Source organism: Kogia breviceps, chromosome 5, assembly GCF_026419965.1.
Source record: "Kogia breviceps isolate mKogBre1 chromosome 5, mKogBre1 haplotype 1, whole genome shotgun sequence".
Taxonomy (NCBI): Eukaryota; Metazoa; Chordata; class Mammalia; order Artiodactyla; family Physeteridae; genus Kogia; species Kogia breviceps.
Genome location: NC_081314.1, coordinates 137,589,747 through 137,609,491, shown reverse-complemented (window position 1 = coordinate 137,609,491; position 19,745 = coordinate 137,589,747). Strand labels below are relative to the sequence as shown.

Here is a 19,745-nt window from a genome sequence, read left to right as displayed (position 1 = left end):
TAAATGTTAATGAATAGACAAAATGCTAAGTCTTGAACTTTATATTATAGAGTTGCAGGCAATTACCTGTGAGGACTCCAAAGAGAAAGTTTTCTGCCGTCTAAAATGCTTCAAGTCCTGGAGCACACATCTTGCAAAATTTAAGATTCTATACAGTCTATTAAGCGCTAGAAAAGGAAAGGGAATATAGATGTGACATTTGGCTAATCAATTTCTTACTAAGAATAGAAAGCACTAAAGAGAGAATCCACTGATTTCTCAGGACAGCCGTTCAGTTGTCTCATCAGATCGGGAGGGGTAATGCTGAGTGAATGATAATACTGTTAATTCAGTTTTGAACTTGGATGGGCATATTAGTCCTTATTTTCTAGTTTTATTTGTCCAACTGCATGACGGATTTGGCAGCCCTCCTCCCACGCCGTCTTTAAAGTCACTTTGTTCACAGATTAGCAAGAACGAATTCTGGGGAACTTTGATCGTAAAGTCTCAGGGAAATGTTTAAAAGTGAAATTCAGGGAAAGAATCTGGTCTCACTGCTGTATATCTTCTTGGCATCTGTTGTAATACCTTTCTCAATTCTGCCTCATCTCTCTGTCGCTTTCCTATAGGAGAAAAGAAAAACTGTTAACAGAACACAATCGGTAGTTATTTTCCATCTTGTTTAATTCTCTTAACCCAGATTTTCTGATTCTGCAAAATGTGCTGTTACTATAGTTGTGTGCCTGAGAGATTGACTTGGAAAGTCTGTTTTTCTAGGAACAATATTTTTAATTTGTAGGATCTTTGGGTGAGGGAGGAGTGAATAGAGTATTCAGCATAACAGAGAAAAAAAGACTATGTAGACATTGCACTTGTCGCCAGGCAGCCCGGAAGAGTAGGAATTTTGGTCAGGAGGCCTGAATTGTCATGCGAATCTTTTTTTTTTTTTTTTTTTTTTTTTTTGCGGTACGTGGGCCTCTCACTGTTGTGGCACGGGCCTAGCCGCTCCGCGGCATGTGGGATCTTCCCAGACCGGGGCACGAAGCCCTGTCCCCTGCATCGGCAGGTGGACTCTCAACCACTGCGCCACCAGGGAAGCCCGTGAATCTTTTTTGAAATGAATGCTGTTGCCCTGAGAGGACAAGTTTATTCACTTGGCTGTATTTGGTTTTTTATTGCCCAAATGACAATATCGGTTGACGTATAAAGGGCACGTAGTTTGAGCTTAAAACAAGGTAATGTATGTGAAAGCCCTCTCAAAAATATCTTACATAAATAAAAATTCTTGTTAGTTTACAAGTATTTCATAATGGTCTAACTTCTAGTTTTTTGTGAGGTTGTGTTTTAAAAAGTAAAAGGGATGAGAACCTCCTAGAACTTGTTTTTTAAAGAATATCATGAATGGGAATCACTCAGCTCACTATAGCAAATGCATTGTTACATACTGTAAACAATATTTCTTTTGTCTACATGTTGGCTTTTGGTATGGTTAAACATATTTTTCTTATCTTAGGTGGGATCTCATCGTGTTCGTATGTCAAGGGGGTTTGAAGCCAATGCACCTGCTTTTGACAGGTAAGGCTGATTATTTTTACATAGTGCTGTAGGTTTTGATATTGCTAAGCAGTGAGACTAGTTGTAATTGTATTTACTGATTCATTTCAGCTTTTTTGGCTCTAAGGAAAATTTCTTCTTGACTCCTAATTTAACTGGAGGACAGTGACACTTACTGTTATGAATTCTAGGGGTGGTAGCGCTAGGTGTGTGGGTCTTGTTGTCTGGGCCTTAAAACTACCTCTCACCGGTGCGCTGTCCAGTACGGTAGCTACTAGCCGCGTGTGAGCCTTGAGCATTTGAAATTGACTAGTCCAGATTGAGATGTGCTGTAGGTATATAATATATACTGGGTTTGAGACTTAGTGCAAAAAAAATGCAAAATACTTTATTGATATTTGTTTTATATATCAGTTACATGTAGAAATGATATTTTAGCTGTATTGGGTTAAATAAAATGTATGTAAATTAATTTCCTCTTTTGATTTTTACTTTTTTAATATGCCTTCTAGAAAATTTTAAATTCTATCTGTGGCTCATATTACATTTCCTTTGGACAGCATTGCTCTCTAGCTTCTGGAATGGTTAGAAGCTGGAGCAAATAAAGGCTTATATTTGGGGTCTCTTTTTCTTAAGGCTAGAGCTATTAAGGAGGTCTCTCTGAATACTCACGGAGTGTGTGATATTCTCACGTGTGAGGTGCAGCCCTACGCCCTCTGCCCTTGCTGCTTTCCCAACCAAGCTGGGTGGCTCGTGTTTTCCATAGCTTCAGCCTCAGGGTGGAGAGGGATCTGGATGATTCCAGCAGCTCTAGCATAGGTGGGAGTTGAAGTCAGAGAGGAAATTGCATTAACTGAGTTTTTATAAATTCAGAGTTTTGAGACCATGTGGAATGGATTTGTATCCAATTTTACCAATTCTATGAGTTTAGGGGCTTCCCTGGTGGTCCAGTGGTTAAGACTCCGTGCTTCCACTGCAGGGGGCTTGGATTCGATCCCTGGTTGGGGAACTAAGATCTCACATGCCACAAGGCACAGGCGGAAAAAAAAAAAGAAAGAATAAAATACTGCTGCGTGGGTCCTGTTTAATAATGGGTTCCTGTTTATTGAAAAAAGATTTTGGATTGTCATTTGACATATGTTTATTTCCTTTCTTTCTTTAATAGGCATTTTAGAACACTTAAGAATTTATATGGTAAACAAATAATAGTAAATTTGCTTGGATCTAAGGAAGGGGAACATATGCTAAGTAAGGCTTTCCAGGTAAGTATGATCATTTTTTTCTTCTGTTCTGGCCCATGGACACCTAGAATGGTATTTTTAAATAATATAATAATCAAATTCTCCCAGGAAGTAAATTACTTCCTAGAAAAAGATTGGGTACTTGTTGGAACCATTCATGCTTTGGGGCAATTAGGCAACAGTTTAGGGTAATCTTGCTGAAATTGGGATTATGGAAAGCTTTCAAGGCAATTGACCCTGTTTTCTAATCTGCTTATTTATGTTGTAGAGAAGCACAAGGATACCCTCCCCCTAAAACATGCTCGTCTGTCACTGGCCTAGAGATGCCAGGCAGTTTCCTCCTTCATCTCTTCATCGCCTTGCTTATTTCCTAGAAACCATAGTCACTGTTTTAAACCTGTGAAGTGTTGAATAATGCATCTGTATACACGCAAGACTTCTTGTACTGATGAGAGAAAATTTGAGAATTTTCATTAAATAAGAACCTAAAGAAATGTCTGACTTCTAAGGAAAAATATTTTTCATAAATGTTTATTGAGTCTGAATTGATATAAATTATAGTGTTACATAAGATTATAAACTTAAACAAAATGGTGAGAAAACATTTTCTAAAGTTTAAGTTAATGAAGTCCAAAATTAATTATTTGGCTCTTTTGTTTTAATATTGTTAATAAACAACTTACACTTTATAGAGAATGACTTTTTACGGTAAACTTTTGAAACGTTTGTATATATTGAATGAAGGTATAAAAAAATGAATTTTTCAATTTTTGATGGGCTTTGTCTTAAAAAATAAGCTATTTTATTTTGAGATTCTGTAATAGATATAAACAGTCATTATATTTTTATGGTAAAAAATGAAACGCTGGTGGCTGGAAATCATTTTTCATTTTCTAAACCAGATGGGAATGTTATTTAAGTTCCCTGATATTAATCATGTCATACCCAATCTCTCCGGGATAGTATATGAGGTTTTAGGAAAAAGATGCCATAAGATATCAGCAGGTAGTTTTCCATTTTACTGCCAGTGGCTATGCTTGCAAGCTTTGTGAGATTAGTAAGATTTCAAGGACCTGCTGAGATTTTCATTTAAAATGTAAAGTTCCATTTATAACAGTATATCGATAAGATCATATTTAGTTAACATTTAAATGAATATTTGCCTTTTATTTTCAGAGTCATTTGAAAGCTTCTGAACATGCAACTGATATCCAGATGGTGAATTTTGACTATCATCAAATGGTTAAAGGAGGAAAGGCAGAAAAATTACATAGTGTTCTTAAACCTCAAGTCCAGAAGTTTCTGGATTATGGATTTTTTTATTTCAATGGAAGTGAAGTTCAAAGGTTTGACTGCTCTGTTTCTCTTTTCTTTAAATTGGGACTTTGCCTTAATTTTATTTAATTAAATAAAATACCTTCCTTTATTATACTTGATTTTAAGCTTGTTTTCCTTTCTTTCTAGTAATAGCTTACATTACTGGGCACATACCATGGGTCAAGCAGTACACTGAGTCTTTACAAGTATAATAACAATCGTAGAGATCAGTTCTATTATTATCTCCATTCACATTTGAGGAAGCGGAGGCATAAAGCTATCATCTGCCCCAGGTCACATAACTAGGAAACGGTAGAGCTTGATTTATCTGGCTCCAGATCTCATGCTGCTATCTCTGAGGCTATTCCATTTCTCTCTTAAAATTAATGTCTTGATATTTCTTGGCCTCAGTAAGGATTATTATTATTATCATTATTATTATTATTTGGCAGCGTTGGGTCTTCGTTGCTGCACGCGGGCTGTCTCTAGTTGTGGCGAGCAGAGGCTCCTGTTCGTTGTGGTGCGCGGGCTTCTCACTGCGGTGGTTTCTCTTGTTGTAGAGCACGGGCTCTAGGCACGCGAGCTTCAGTGGTTGTGCAAGCGGGCTCAGTAGTTGTGGCTCGCGGGCTCTAGAGCACAGGCTCAGTCGTTGTGGCGCACAGGCTTAGCTGCTCCGTGGCATGTGGGAGCCTCCTGGACCAGGGCTCGAACCCGTGTCCCCTGCATTGGCAGGCGCAGCCACTGCGCCTCCAGGGAAGTCCCCAGTAAGGATTATTAAATGCAAAAAAAAAAAAAAAAAAAGAAGACATTGGTTATTGTCTGCTCTGATACAGAACTATGGGGTTATAAATCTGCATGTGTGTTTAGCTCCTAACTACTGGCCTAATTAAAAATAAGTGGTAATTGTCATCGTTCTGTGAAGGCCTCTGCACATTCAAAAATGGAGGTGCTTAGCATGGTCTGAGGGTGGAGATTTTTGCCCTCTGACATCAAAAGGTCACTGACTCAACAACATTCACACATGCCCAGTTGGAGGGTTGGAGGTCCTAACCAGTGTTAACCAGTTCAGCTTGGTCCTATCCAGTCTTAACCAGCTCATCTCCAGCTATACACAGCTGACTCCAAGTCCCTGGAAAATAACTTGGACAGACATCTTATTGCTTAGGCTGCCTGCTGCTTGGAGGACGTGCAAGTCTTAAAATGACCTTGATTAGCGAAGGCAGGTAAAATGGATTTGACTAATAATTACCCACAGTTTAATTATAATCTACATAAATCATTTATTTGGAAACAAAAAAAAATAAGTGGATGTGGTTGAATAGAGAGATATGTAATAAAGAATGTACGGCACATTACAATTAGGGTGTGGTCACAAATCCCCCCTGAACAATGCCATGGAGGGAGTGAGTATAGAGGACTTTCAATTAGGTGACTTGAGTTCAAATTCTAGTTTGTTCCCCTTCTGAGCTTGTGAGCCTGGATAAGTCACTTAGCTATTATGAGTCTCTATTTCTTATGCTACAAATGACCCAGGTTCCGTTAATAGTTAATGAACGCCTACTAGGAGCTAGAGGCTGTGCTAGGAGGGAGAGGTCCAAGAAAGACAAGACGCATTTCCTGCCTTAAAGGAGCTCATGGATTAGTGAAGAAGATAACGGTCTATAATAGACATTTTCTCCCTCATAGGTTATTGAGGGTGTTCAATGATGTGTATGAAGGGACTTGAAAGCCTAAAATACTCAATAAATGTAAGCTGATGCTACAGCTCTTGAAGATAATGATTTTACGAATAATTAGGGGCATCTGAATAGAGTACTGAACTTTTCCCTTTCTCTATGTTCCCAAAAGTCAGGTAACAAGAAAACAATTCAATGTAATTCCTTGTGACTTTCTAAAGTCTTTTGCGTTTTCAACAAATTGAATGGAGATAATAAAATCTATCTTGCAAATCTAAAAGAATGTATGGGAGAATGTTGACAGTTGTGGAATCTGGATGGTGGGTATATGGATGTTCACTGTAAAATTCTGTCTTCTTTTTTGTGTGTTTGAGAACTGTTACACTAGAAAGTTGGGGTGGGGGAGAAAGTAGATGCTACACTTTAATCAGCTTAATTTTTCTCAGTTTGTTTTAGGTTTGTTATTTTTGTTTTAAACTATCTGTTTAATTTCACTGAATTTGTTACAGATGCCAAAGTGGTACAGTTCGAACAAACTGCTTGGATTGTCTTGATAGAACCAATAGTGTACAGGCATTCCTTGGCTTAGAGGTAAAAAGAATAAAATATGTCTATGCAACTTGAATCAAATGCCTTTTTCAGTGCTTTTGTAATATTTATGTTTCTCATTAATTACTTTTCACAAAATGAAGTTATGCTGAAGGCATTCTTTACTTCTCTTCTAGTCTTTTTCTTTGGGGGAGGGGGCAACATCTCTTTTCATTTAAATATTTCCTCTATCTGTTCTAAATACTTTCTTTAGATAGCGTCTGTTTCCCTCTGTTGTTCCTTAACTTTCCCTTAAAAAAATAACCCTGCTATTTATACTATTCCAGTAATTGCCTCTTCCGCCTGTCTTTTGGATAAAGAAAAGAAATACATGCGTAGTGTGTGTGAAGAAAAAAAAACAGAAATACATGTATATATTTGGCCTTCATTCTCTGTGTTGTCTTTTAAAAGTCTTTTTGGAATGGGGGAGGATCTGTTTTCACATATACAACCCTATGGGATTATATTTTCGACAGAGTCTAATCCAGTGCCATTTACATGGCATTTTCAAATCAGTAGCTACAAAAAACAGGATCCGATAAAAATGTCATTGTTAGAAGGAAAGTGAATGAGAGCCAGCTTCTGTAACAAAGTCTCTGTTTAAAAGTGTTTTCCTTTACTATTTATATATCAAATTCAGTCTAATTTAGGCATAATTTCAACTCTTTGACAAACTGTGTAGCAATGCTGAGATTACTAAGTCTTGCCTGTTACGCAGCAGTTAGGTTCATAAGGCTATTGTGGGTCTTCATTTAGTTCCATAGGACTTAGCATAGTTCTCAAATACTTTGAAAAACAGGAATGGGAAGTAACAGGTTCTTATTTCCTCTAACAAATGATCTTAAATTTGGCCAAAATATTGGTTAATTAGTTACTCTGCAACTGAGGGTCTTTCTGTCTCAAAAAGAAAGTACAATGTATAGAACTGTCTACTACAAAAATGTATTTTTCATGTAACTAAGTAAATTTTACTGCTTTGCCTTTTTTGAAATCTGTCCTTGAGGTTTACTTAGAAAATACAACAGAAATAAGAAAAGTAAAAGCAGGAATTTGGTCATAGGGATGGAGTTTATCACACGGCTCAGGTTTGTTTTGAGTTCTGTTCTGAAGTGGCTAAAAACATTTAGTTAGATTCTGAGAGTAAGCTTAGTGAAATACTTGAACATCTTCATTAAAAGTAGAACAAGTGTTAGAATCTGACTTAGCTGACCTACCCACTGTTTGTTGTTAGGTGTGAGAATACTCCCTAGTATAGCAGTTGGGTTGACTGGTTACAAAATATACTGCTAATGTAGGCAAAACCAAGCTACTTGTAGTGAAGACCACTTTTGCCCCCCAGTTCCTTGAAGGAGGAGGTATAAATGATAAAGGAGATGCCGGAGGCTGATTTTTGTTAATACTCCATGCCAGCAAAGAATAGCCCTGGTGTAGGTCTCTAGGCAATCAGATAAACCCCGTATAGGGTTTTTAATATTATTTTAATGTTTGATCCCTCTATAATTATGGATAATGTCCACTTATAGACAAAAGAAAACACAAATGGGAAGGAGTTAAGAAAAAATGCAAGGCATCAAGTAGATTCCAAATAAAAGAAAGAGACTGGATAAGGATTATACGTTGCTTTGCCTTTGCCAGACTTCAAGGCTAAGAAAAGACCAATAACTTTTCTAAACACTTCTACTGTGATGAAGGAACTGTGGGAGCCCAAAGATCCTTGCATTCCTTGCATGCTGTGTTCCCCCTAGTTCTCCCTTATATGCTTTACTGATAGGAATTTTATACATTAGAAGCTGTCGTGACTTTATTCAGAGATATGACTTACTTTTAAAATTTTGATAACAATTCAAGAGCAGCTCTACTTTTCTCACAATCTCCTGACCTTAATTACCCAAATGTGTAGAACCAAATCCAAAAATTAAAGAAACTTAGTTATTTCTACATATATTTAAATAAACTAGGTAAATATTGATATATTTCTCTGCTCTAATGCATGCTGTTGTGTATTGTTCTTTTAGGTGAACAAGATAAACTAGTCTGATTTATAGGGACATTTTTTTCCTTTTTTTTTGGCTGCGCAGCTTGTGGGAACTTGGTTCCCCAACCAGGGATTGAACGTGGGCCCTCGGCAGTGAAAGCAGGGAGTCCTAACCACTGGACCGCCAGGGAGTTCCCCATAGGGACATTTTGATAAGCTTACTATCATTTAACGAGAAAGAAGTTCTTATTACTGCAAGGGAATACTGAGTTACCTGTAGGTTTCATTGATGTGAGACTTACTTTAGAAATTGACATGGTGGGAAATAGTAAACTTGTGTTTTCAGAATCCAGACCCACAAAGTCCTGTAACTGTAAATTTTTGGTTTGATTCTGGTAGTTATTGTAATGAATGTATTAACATACTTATAAAAATTTCTCTTTTGCTATTTTAGATGCTAACTAAACAATTGGAAGCTCTCGGCTTAGCTGAAAAGCCTCAGCTGGTGACTCGCTTTCAAGAAGTTTTTCGATCAATGTGGTCTGTGAATGGTGATTCAATCAGTAAGATTTATGCAGGAACTGGAGCTCTTGAAGGAAAGGCTAAGGTATATCTAGATCTATCATAACATTATAAAAGATCCTTTTTCCTTCTTTAGTAAAGCTTTAAATGGACTCTTTTTAAAATTAATAGTTTGCTTTTTATAAGGTATCTGTTTTAGAATTCTGCTTTATCATGCTTTTGTGTCCTCTTTAACACTTCCTTCTATAGTGGATACTAATGATTGAAAGGATAGTTATTTCCCTAGGTTTGAGGGACATGTATATATGACATATTCAGTTGTTTAGTGATAATCCACTAGGCTTAGATATGTGTTCCTCACATTTTTTTAAATGATTTTTCACCTGCATAATATCTGTTTTACTTTTCATATTATTTTGATTAAAAATATGTTTTTTTTTAAACCTTTGGTTTTTTTGTGTGTGTATGTGTGTGTGTGTGTATGTGGCCGTGCAGCACGGCATGCAGGATCTTGGTTTCCTGGTCTAGGGATCGAACCCAGGCCCCCTGCAGTGGAATCACGGAGTGCTCACCACTGGACTGCTAGGGAATTCCCCCAAATATGTTTTTCTTTAAAAAAAAAAAAAAAAAAAAATCAGAGACTTCCCTGGCGGTCCAGTGGTTAAGACTCCACACTTCTCGTGCAGGGGGCATGGGTTTGATCCCTGGTTGGGGAACTAAGATCCCACATGCTTGCTGTGTGGCATGGCCCCCAAAATTTTTTTTTTAGTTTAAAAAAGTAAAGCAACAAAACAGAACCTCCCCTCCCCCCCACATCATAGTCTTCCCAATAAAGAGTCTGGTCTCATTTGACTTTGTTTCCCCAGCACTTGACACAGTGCATTCTGTTGGATGGATGTGTGATAAATGCTGGATGGGCCAATAAATCAACGGGCAGTTTATGCCACACCCACTGTGAACTGAATGCTATTAGAGCTTAAGTTTCTATGCTTTTTCTTTTCTTACCTTGAAAAGGAGGCTATCAAAATGTGCAAAGCAAGTGTGAAATATGGGCGTGATTGTAAGTCTGTCCCTCATCGTTACTTTGATCTACAGACTACTTCCTCCTTTAGTATTTGGCCCTTACTGAGGGACTTTGGGTGCATACTTGAGATATTTTTCATTATTTTATAAACTTAAATAGTGACCTTCTGTGGCTCCTGGCCTCCATTGAATTTATTAATATTCTCAATCCCAACAATTTCTGAAATTATCCAAGAAATAGAAACAGGGACATTTACCACTTTTATAGTTTCTTATTTAGCCACTTCAGTATAGCAGCTGAAGTTCATCATCACAAAGTCTTTTAATTTCCAAATCTTCCTCCTCTTCTGTGTCTCATAAGGTGTCATGCCTCTGTTCAGAGGCATTGGCCTTACCTGCAAAAGTTCCTTTTGTTCAACTCATAGAAATAATTTGTATTGACATTTACAAATATTTACTTCTTAAATGGTCCCTATTTTTGAAAACCCAAGCTTGTTGAACTTTCATGTATTCCTTTTGAATAAAGAACATAATTCTTGCTTTTAAACCTGATTCTCTACAACTGTTGCTTAAAATATTCTTTTATGTTCTGCCTTTTTGTTTCTGCAGTTGACTATCTATGTACAGAGGTTACATATATTTTCATTGGTCTTTTATCTAACAAAATAGATATGAAATTTTATGTATTAAATATTCTAGTCTGAATTGAACTAAAATCTAACATCTGAACTGCTCTTTCTTTTCCTTTCTCTGGGTTCCTTTTGATTAATTGCCTGATAATGTGAATGGTGAGTCTCTTTTCAAATAATGTCATTTGCATATGTTTTATGGAAGGAAATAACAGTTTAAGCCTCAAATTCCTGTTATTTCTTTAAGGAATAAAAATTACATATTGCAAACTAAAGTTCTTTTTCTAAACGGCAAGAGTTTGTTTTTTTTTTTAAATCATCAAAATCTGTAAGATTAAATTATCTTTATGGTAGCTAACACACCTGAGTAAAGTATATGTTCATTAGAAGTTATAATCGGCTCTCTCACTGTAGGAATTGGCATATATTTATTTTTATTACTTATATTTACATAGGCAAAGTGACCTAAAATATACAAACTGTAGTTTACATGTTACAAACTAGACCTTTGTTCTCGTATTCAGTTTTAGTTTTAACTAATATAAGTTATTGGGAGCAATTTCTATTTTATTTTTCTGCTGTTAGAGTTCTTTGAAGTTTTCCTGAGAACATGCAAGTGCAGTGTATCCTCCTTTATCTCCCCTGCTTCTCCCCACCTATCCCATCCATCCCCAGGTCTAAAAGTTACTATGTAAGAAGTAATTTCCTTGTCTTGAATAAGTACATTCCAGTTTATTTCCTTTATAGTAAACAGTTTTAAGCTTTTAAGGCTCTAGATATCATTGATGGATGCAGTTGTGGCACTGAGCTTCTTCTGTCTCTTTGTGCAGAGCTGTTATCCAAAAGAGGAAAAGAAACGGTGACATCTTGAGGCATTTTAATGTGATGGTTTGATATTCAAAATAGAATAATTAGGTCCTTTTTATTACAGTCAAGTCATATAAAACTTATTTAAAGTTTCAAAATACCTATTGAATAAAAACAGTTTAGAATGAAAGTCCATATGCTTTTTTCCCCAAACAGGCTGGAAAGTTAAAAGATGGTGCTCGTTCTGTTAGTAGAACAATTCAGAATAACTTCTTTGACAGCTCCAAGCAAGAGGCCATTGATGTTTTGCTACTGGGAAATACTTTAAATAGTGATTTAGCTGACAAAGCTCGAGCCCTTTTAACTACTGGAAGTTTGCGTGGTATGCGTACTTACTTTATATTTTACTTTATATTGTTTATATTCCTTCTAAAAGTCCAAGAGGTAAATATAAACTTATTTACATAAATACTTTTTAGATTGAGTTGATTAAAATAGTTTTGGAAGGAATTTCTATCCATGTAATTTTCTAAAATTGCATTCTCCAAAGGAAGTTTATCTCTCCTAAAATGTCTGTATCATTAGTGGAATTATTAAGCTAAAACCGAGGCCCATGCATGTTTTCTTTTGTAGACTATGATTGAGGAGGGAAATGGTTTAAGTATTGCTAACTTTATATAAGGCAGGAATTCATAAAATATTCAGTAGTACTTTCAGTAGAGTATTCAATAGTTATGTAGAAAACATTGCTTTATTGAAAAAAACGATACCTTTGTTGGTTATTTCGCTAATCACCACCCCAAAAGTTTCTATAACTTGGTCCTACCTTTTAAATGCTATTGTTTGAATAAGCATTACATCATATTAATAATTTTAAAATGCTTATTATTGGACACTATCACTCCCAGTTTTAATATTTGACATAAATATATGGCTTTCAGAATGGCTGTTTATCTTTCACTGTGTCTTTCATTAAAATCAAAAGAATTTGAGCTCATATCAGTGAGCGTATATTAAGCAGTATCGTGGGAAAACTCAATATACATTGTAGAACTTAATAGACTTCCTTAATTTCATATTTTTTTCTATTTTGACACTGTAGCACTCTGAACATTTTCATTTCTTCTGTTACCCACCCCCAAACCAAACCTTTCAGTTTTTCCCTGTTCAAGTAGGAGAAATTGTTCTTCATCCAATAATGTACTCTTGGGTCATTACTCGGTCAAATACGTTATCTTAGATTCTCTCAGAATTCTGCGTGGCGCTGAAGGTACTTAGTGACAGTCCGCTCCTCAGGGGTCTGTGGGGAGGCTGGGGACTGAAGTCTACAAAAGCTCTGAGAACCAGAGTCTGATCTGAGCTGCTGCTTTTAACGTCAGGCTTTCTTCCTGGCTTCCGGCAGTAGACGCTGACTGATTTGTGTCTTATCACCTCTTTCCACCTGTGCCTACTTTGATATGGAGGCATTTATCAGCAACAACGGAAAGAAAGCCATGAAGGAAAGAGAAGTGAGGGACCTGAGTAATTCCCAGACTGGATCATCAGTTTTTTTTGGTTTCCTGCACATTTTACTATATGAAAAATATACCCTTAAAAAAAGTACAGTCAGTTCTGCTCTAACACTTATTCTGAGAATGGGAATTTTGTTCCAACATGGATGCTATATCAGGGAACATATTGAGAATAATGCCAATTCTGCAGTAGTTTATGCATGATTTCACTGGTGATAATGCTAGGGAAATGCAGAAAGCTGCGCCCAGCAGAACTGAGTTGGGTAGAAATATACACAACACACGTACACATGTGCATACACCTGAGACATCTCTCTCCCTCTGTTCACCAGACGTATGGTGAGCCAGATCCATCCATGACTGGTGTTACAACTTACCGTCCAATTGCAGAGACCCCCTTCTCCCAGGATTCACAATTACCTAAAGCACAGGCCTCCTGCTGCCCATTTCTATGAGCTAACCTCAGGTCTTTGTCAAAATGAAGTGCCATATTTTAGACAGATTCGTACATTCCTTAACCATTTAACATGCGTAAAATTCTGCTACCGTTTTTATATTAGGTTCCTATCTTGCTTGGCACGTCCTTGCCAAAGTGTTTGAACGTTGTGCCCGAGCCCCATATTTGCCGTAAGCCTGTGCCTGTGGGGATTTGCACCATTTTGCCTAGCATGGCGATTTTGCTGGAATGTATATGTTTTGTTACACCTGAACTGATTGTACTTATCAACTGGTGAGTCCCAGAAAGAATACTGCAAGGTGTATGTTAGGGCAGTAACTTCAGTGTTTCAAAGTCCTCCAGCCTCTTAGGTGTTCAGGTTCATATTCCCCCTCACGAGTATACGCACGTGCACACACATAGACTTACATACGGGAGTAGCCTGGGAAGCAGGCCTAGAACCTTCTGATTGTGAAACTCAGGACATCACTGAGTCCCCATAGGATTTTTCTTAGATGCAGAAGGTTTGCCTCAGTCACTGTCATTTATTTTTATCTTTGGTGTCCTGCAGCCATCAGAAAAAAATTAACTCATCAAACTAAATCAAAAGAAAAAAATGAGGCCGTCTGAGAATGTTTTGTCATAACATTCTAGACTTCAGCTGTAACTTACTGTTTTACTAATGATTCTTTGTTTTCTTCTTGATGCATCCATAGTTTCTGAACAGACATTACAGTCAGGTACAGTATAGAACATCAATCTGTAAATAAAAGCAACTTATTCTCTATTTTTTTAAAAAGTTGATGTTGTATATAAATAAAGTCGCAAATAAATGGAAACTTTATTTTGCCCTCCGAATCTAACATGATAAATTGATACCTTGTTTTAATCTGAGAAGAAAATTTTAAGTTTGAGAAAACTCAGTATTTCATTTAGAAGGAAATACGCAATGCTCTTTGTATTCCTGTAGCAGATGCTTAATTCCAATTAAATACAGGTCATCTAGTTTTAATTTTACTTTTATATTTCATTGAACAAACATTATTAGTGTTATATCTTACTCTTTATAGGCTACTGGAAAAAACCCAGGTGGGACTCTTTCGGATTAATGCCCGAGTACTGTGATATTTGTGACCACTCAACGGTGCTTCTCACACATAATATCTTAAAAGGCATTTAGTGTGCTAAAATATGGTCTGAAATCTTTTAGAAAGCATTAAGATTGCTAACAAACTTAGAAGAGTTAAGTGTGTAAGACCTAAAGGTCATTATTTTTCTTGCCTTTCCTATTCTTAGGAATCTCACGCCTTCATTCTCTGGACAAGGTTTATGATCTTGTCTTTAAACTCGAATCTGTGGTGAAATGAGCAAAAGCTAAACTCTTGCCAGAAATTTAGCTGAAAAAGACTTTCACTTAAGATTTGGTATCCCTTAAGATTTGTTTCACTTAGTTATTGTTCTGAGTGTTTTGAGAAACTATTGGCAAGTTTTTTGAGAAGGATGGAGGAAGACAGCCCTTGGATATATTTTTGAGTTACGTCATGAAATCCATTTTCTGAAACGGTATGGTATTTAGGGATGGACATCTGAACATAGACTCATTTCTTTCTGCACATTAAGGTACCAACCAGTTAAGAATAAACTGGGAATTTTTTGTAAACTTTTAATTCCATTTGTGAACAGACTTTAGTAGCTCACCCAACGTGGCAACATGTTTTTGTTCACACAATTCATTATTTGTCTTGCTGGATATTTTAAGCTGTTAAATCATCAGAGAACTTGTGTTTTGATGTAGAAAGGATCGTAGAAGCTGTTTTCATAGCAGTAACAATGGCAATGACTTCAATTAGAAAGACCAGTGATAATCTGTAGTAATAGAGAATTATTCTTTATCCAGGTTCAGCAGGCTTTCAGTTAACCATACCAACAGGCCAGAACAAATAAGCAGATTTGCTTTCATTACCACCGGACACCTCTACATGAGTAATCAAATCAAATAGCAAGAGGGCTAGAAATGTGCACGTCTGCCCCTGGGAACAGTGGGGACGTGCTTGTCATCTAAATCAGCAGTCCTTTCATGGGATTCACAGGTCAAACTATTTTCACTCTAATCCGAAAAAGTTATTTGCCTCTTTCACTCGTTCTCTCACAAGACTGCTTGCTGTATGTACCTTGGTATCCAACAATAATAATGAATATCATAATAAAATAAGATCCTGTGGTGAAAGGTGAGCACCATTGTGATTTCCCTTTCCCTTTGCCAGTTAACCGCCCGTTAAGGGCATATACTCTGTCTTTAGATTGAAGTCCTGTTAAGGCTCTGTTAAGTGCCAAGGATTTGACTTAACCTAAATGAAGCATGGTTTAGGAGGAAGAAGGATAGGTGCAAGTCAAAAAAAATAGGCGGCGGAAGGATTGCGGATTCAAAATGTATTGAACATTTATTCATTTAACCATTACTTACTGAGCATTTACTATGTGCCGCTGCTCTTCTAGTCACTAGGGATATTAGACCAGCATTTCTGCCCTCAGGGAGCTTCCATTCTTATGAGGGTCCAGTGGCTGAGCAGTGAGAGAACAGGGATGGGGTGGCAGGTGAGGGCAGAAAGGCGGGGCAGGTTGTTTGGGGCCTTGCAGAACGTTTGTAAGGACTTGGTGTCTCCTCTGAGCTGGGAGGCATTTAGTCATGGCTTCATCTCCATCCGCTCATTATCGTCCATAATTTGTGTTGTTGTCAGGGAGCCATTTCATCAAACCACCTGTCAGTAGCCAGAATCCTAAATGTAATGGTTCTTGAATGTTTTTGTTTGGGGAGAAATAACGTAGTTTTACTAGCCTCCGAATGAAAGCTGTATGAAAGTCAGTTGCTGTATTCCTAAAAATGTACAGTCTTAGCTTTTGTATTTCATAAAATAGTGTACCATTTCAGTGAAACAGAAGTGTTTGTTCTGCATGTTTTTTGTTGCTGCATTAATTTTGTAATAGTTTTTTTACTTGGGCTATTGTACTTAATGTATGATTTTTTTTAAAGTTGTGTTGGTTAATTGCATTGTGCTGGGCTCTGTGTTCAAGGCTGTCTTTTTTGTGCTTACGCATGTATCTGATGCTTCTTTGTGCTGACGATGGTAATTTTACTTTCCAGCCATCTTTTCTCAGTCATGAAAATCAATTTTTGTAAATGGTTAAATGCAGCCAAAATTCTGTTGTGTTTTGTTCTCGATTAGCATCTTCTAAAGTTCTAAAGAGCCTGTGTGAGAATTTCTACAAGTATTCAAAGCCCAAGAAAATTCGAGTATGTGTGGGCACCTGGAATGTGAACGGCGGGAAGCAGTTTCGCAGTATAGCTTTTAAGAATCAGACCCTCACCGACTGGCTTCTCGATGCACCCAAGTTAGCCGGCATCCAGGAGTTTCAAGGTTGGCTTTTTATAATATGGATTTAATTAATTAACCCTGACTGTGTTTTATTAATCTAGAAAAGAAATGTGGCCCTTCACAGTGTATGCATTACCTTATAAAAGAAACTGGGATTTATACATTTGAAGACCAACATTCTTACAGATAAATATGTTCAAATCTTAGGTCTTTTGTATTCCTAGACCTTTCTCTACTACTTCATAAGAAAACATGGTAAAATAAAAAATCCTTTTCTTTGTTATTTGATTCTCAGGAAATTGGATCCGTACATAAATTGATATCTTTAAGGTAACTACACGTATGAGAAAAACTAGTTCTGTTTTTATTCTTTAGACCGATACAAAGCAAGCTTATTTTATGATTGATAACTTTTCAAATTTAATATGTTCTATTTTTCAAATACAGCCCTTTATTTGCTAAGGTAAGAAATAGGGTGGACCATGAGCGGGGTCACAAAACTTGTGTCGACCCGTGTTGGCCCTTCACACTAAGCAGTGCTGATCCGTCCTTGTAAGGACTTGTCGTTCGGTGTCGGTGCTCTGCCACCAGCCTCTTCATAGCCACACCCAAACATTAAGCTGAGGGTGCTCGTATTACGATTTCAACTAGAATCATGGGTTTGAGGCCTCCTTTGTTTAAGTCAACTTTAATTCCTTTTTCAAATGGTACACATCTACCAGGTGTTATCTATGAAGGTGATGTACATAGGAAATCCTGTGAGATGCAGATTTTCCTTTTTTGGTTGTCTTTAATCAGTCACACCTGAAACCCTGGGAATTGCCCTAAACTTTTATTAAAATGCCCCTTTTCATTTACACTGAACCTAACTTGAAACTGTTATTGTCGTAGTAATAATAACAATAATAAAATAACAGCTAATACTACAGTGCTAACTACTTTCCATATATTCATTTAATCCTTAGAACAGACCTAATACACCGTCACTATTATTATTCCAGCTTCCCAGATGAGAAACTGAGACACAGTAAGAGAAGTGACCTGCCCGAGGTCATTCCGCTAGTAGTGACACAGCCAGGGTTTGCACTCAGGCAGTTTGGTTCCAGAGTTGGGCCAACTGCATTTTATTTGTGAACTCGGGCAAGTTGCTTAGGTCCTCCAAAGCCTCAGTTTCCTGTCTGTAGACGAAAGGCAAATATAATCTGTCTCCTAAGGTGTTTGTGTAGTAAATGAGAAGATTTGTATATAAGCCTTGCACATAATAGCAGTCAATAAATTTTTTTTTTCCTCGGTATTTGTTCATAGTATTTATAAGCTCTTGCTCTAGCTATTTATCCTCATTTCTGAATGCTTGGGACACCCAAAGTACCCTGGGGTTGCTTATCTAAAGCAGCTCTGTTCTCTTTTGGTCTTGTCAGCTATGAGAGAGCTAATGGCTAGAACAGAGGGGTTAGTCTGAGCCCCTGACCCTTCTCATTTTCCTAGATTGCGTCCACTTAGGATTCTTCAAATTTAAGTGTAAAAAATCCCTCTCAACTGTTTCCTCTAATTTAAGACTGTTACTCAACCGCTTTATTATTTGTACCCTTTCTGAAAAATTTCTTTCCCTCTCCATTTTGAGTCACTTTAGCCTTTGAGAAGCGGCTTCTCTGCTGTCCAAGGTACAAACTTGAGCAAGAATTCTTTCAAAATGATTTCTGAAAGGACTTAAGGATCTTCAAGAATAACAGTCTTATTAGATAGACAAACTGAGGTCACCTACATAGAAACTAAATGGAAAGTAATTTTGTCCCCCTCGGGGGGGGGGGTTGCCTTTAATTTGAATTTGGTTAAACTTGAAACACAAAAATGGACTTTTTTTTTTTTAAATGGACTTTTATGAGATCTGATGTTGATCTTAGTTGTGTTGGGGGGTAGGGGAGTTACCATTTTAACTAAGGCCATCTCTTAAAAGTCTCTCCTGGGTGCTTCATTATAGATAAAAGAAGTAAACCAACTGATATATTTGCCATTGGTTTTGAGGAAATGGTAGAGTTGAATGCTGGAAACATTGTGAGTGCAAGGTAAGCCAGCCAGGTAACACACAGGGAAACTTTCTAGTTGACGGACGTGGGGAGCAGATGACTAAGTACTTGTTACAAGGACAGATTGAGAGAATATATGTGAAGGTGCTTTTTAAACTATAAAATAGCAGTTCTCAAACTTTTTGGTTTCAGGTCTTTCTACACTCTTAAACATATTGAAAATCTTAAAGAACTTTTATTTATGTGAGTTTTATCTCTTGATATGTGTCACATTAGAAATTAAAAATGAAAAATTTACGACATTTAATTCTTTTAAAAATAACAGTGAGATAATAAACTCATTACGTGTTAACATAAATAACACAGTTTCTTCCTGAAAAGTAGCTGTTTTCCAAAACAAAAATGTACTGAGAAGGATGGCATTGATTGATAGTTTTGCAAATGTCTTTAGAATCTGGCTGAAGACGGCTGTATTCTCGCATCTACTTCTGCATTAGTCTGTTGTAATATGTTGTTTTGGTTGAATTATATGAAGAAAATCACATAAGTATGTAGCTGGAAACCAAAATATCTTAATAGCCTTTTCAGATCATTTCTTCTCTGATACCACTTAACAAATAGTTTCCCAAAGGTTGGTTGCAGTGTGGAATCTGAAACCATAGCGATGACCTTTATGTGCTCAATTATATTAAAACATTGGTCTATCTTTTACCCTTGCATGATTTTGAAACATCATGTGTTGGTCATTTGGAACATATTAGTTCACTGAGTTATGTAGATCTTGCAAATTTTGACACATTTCATTATACAATATTAAACATTATATTGGTTAATTTCATCACTCATCTCATCAGCAAATTCTTCAAGTATGTGGAAGCTGTCAAGATCGGAGTAGCAGATACAGATTTATCAAGATTCTCATTTTTTGCTTGAAAACATAAATTTTATCATTGGAAATAGATGCTATATTTTTTTCCCTTCAAAACACAGACTTGACTGAAAAACTGTTTGCCAAATACTCTAAATCTGAATGACCATAGTCTGTCCCTCATTCCTTCTTATATTCTATGAAAAAAGGGGCATTTCAGC

The 19,745-nt window shown here is 36.8% G+C and overlaps 1 protein-coding gene across 20 annotated transcripts in view; it reads left to right on the top strand.

Annotated features, from left to right (window-relative positions):
- Nucleotides 1–19,745, top strand: part of SYNJ1 (synaptojanin 1) — an 88,353-nt gene that overhangs the window by 33,821 nt on the left and 34,787 nt on the right. For 7 of the 20 annotated variants that reach the window (XM_067035012.1, XM_067035019.1, XM_067035011.1 and 4 more), the window contains exons 7-15: nt 1,493–1,554; nt 2,699–2,795; nt 3,951–4,120; nt 6,277–6,358; nt 8,785–8,937; nt 11,528–11,693; nt 13,975–13,998; nt 16,483–16,674; nt 18,611–18,695. In XM_067035012.1, coding sequence (XP_066891113.1) covers nt 1,493–1,554; nt 2,699–2,795; nt 3,951–4,120; nt 6,277–6,358; nt 8,785–8,937; nt 11,528–11,693; nt 13,975–13,998; nt 16,483–16,674; nt 18,611–18,695 — 1,031 coding nt within the window. The remainder of the gene's footprint in view (nt 1–1,492; nt 1,555–2,698; nt 2,796–3,950; nt 4,121–6,276; nt 6,359–8,784; nt 8,938–11,527; nt 11,694–13,974; nt 13,999–16,482; nt 16,675–18,610; nt 18,696–19,745) is intronic. The other 13 variants (XM_067035022.1, XM_067035016.1, XM_067035008.1 and 10 more) reach the window with 3 other exon arrangements.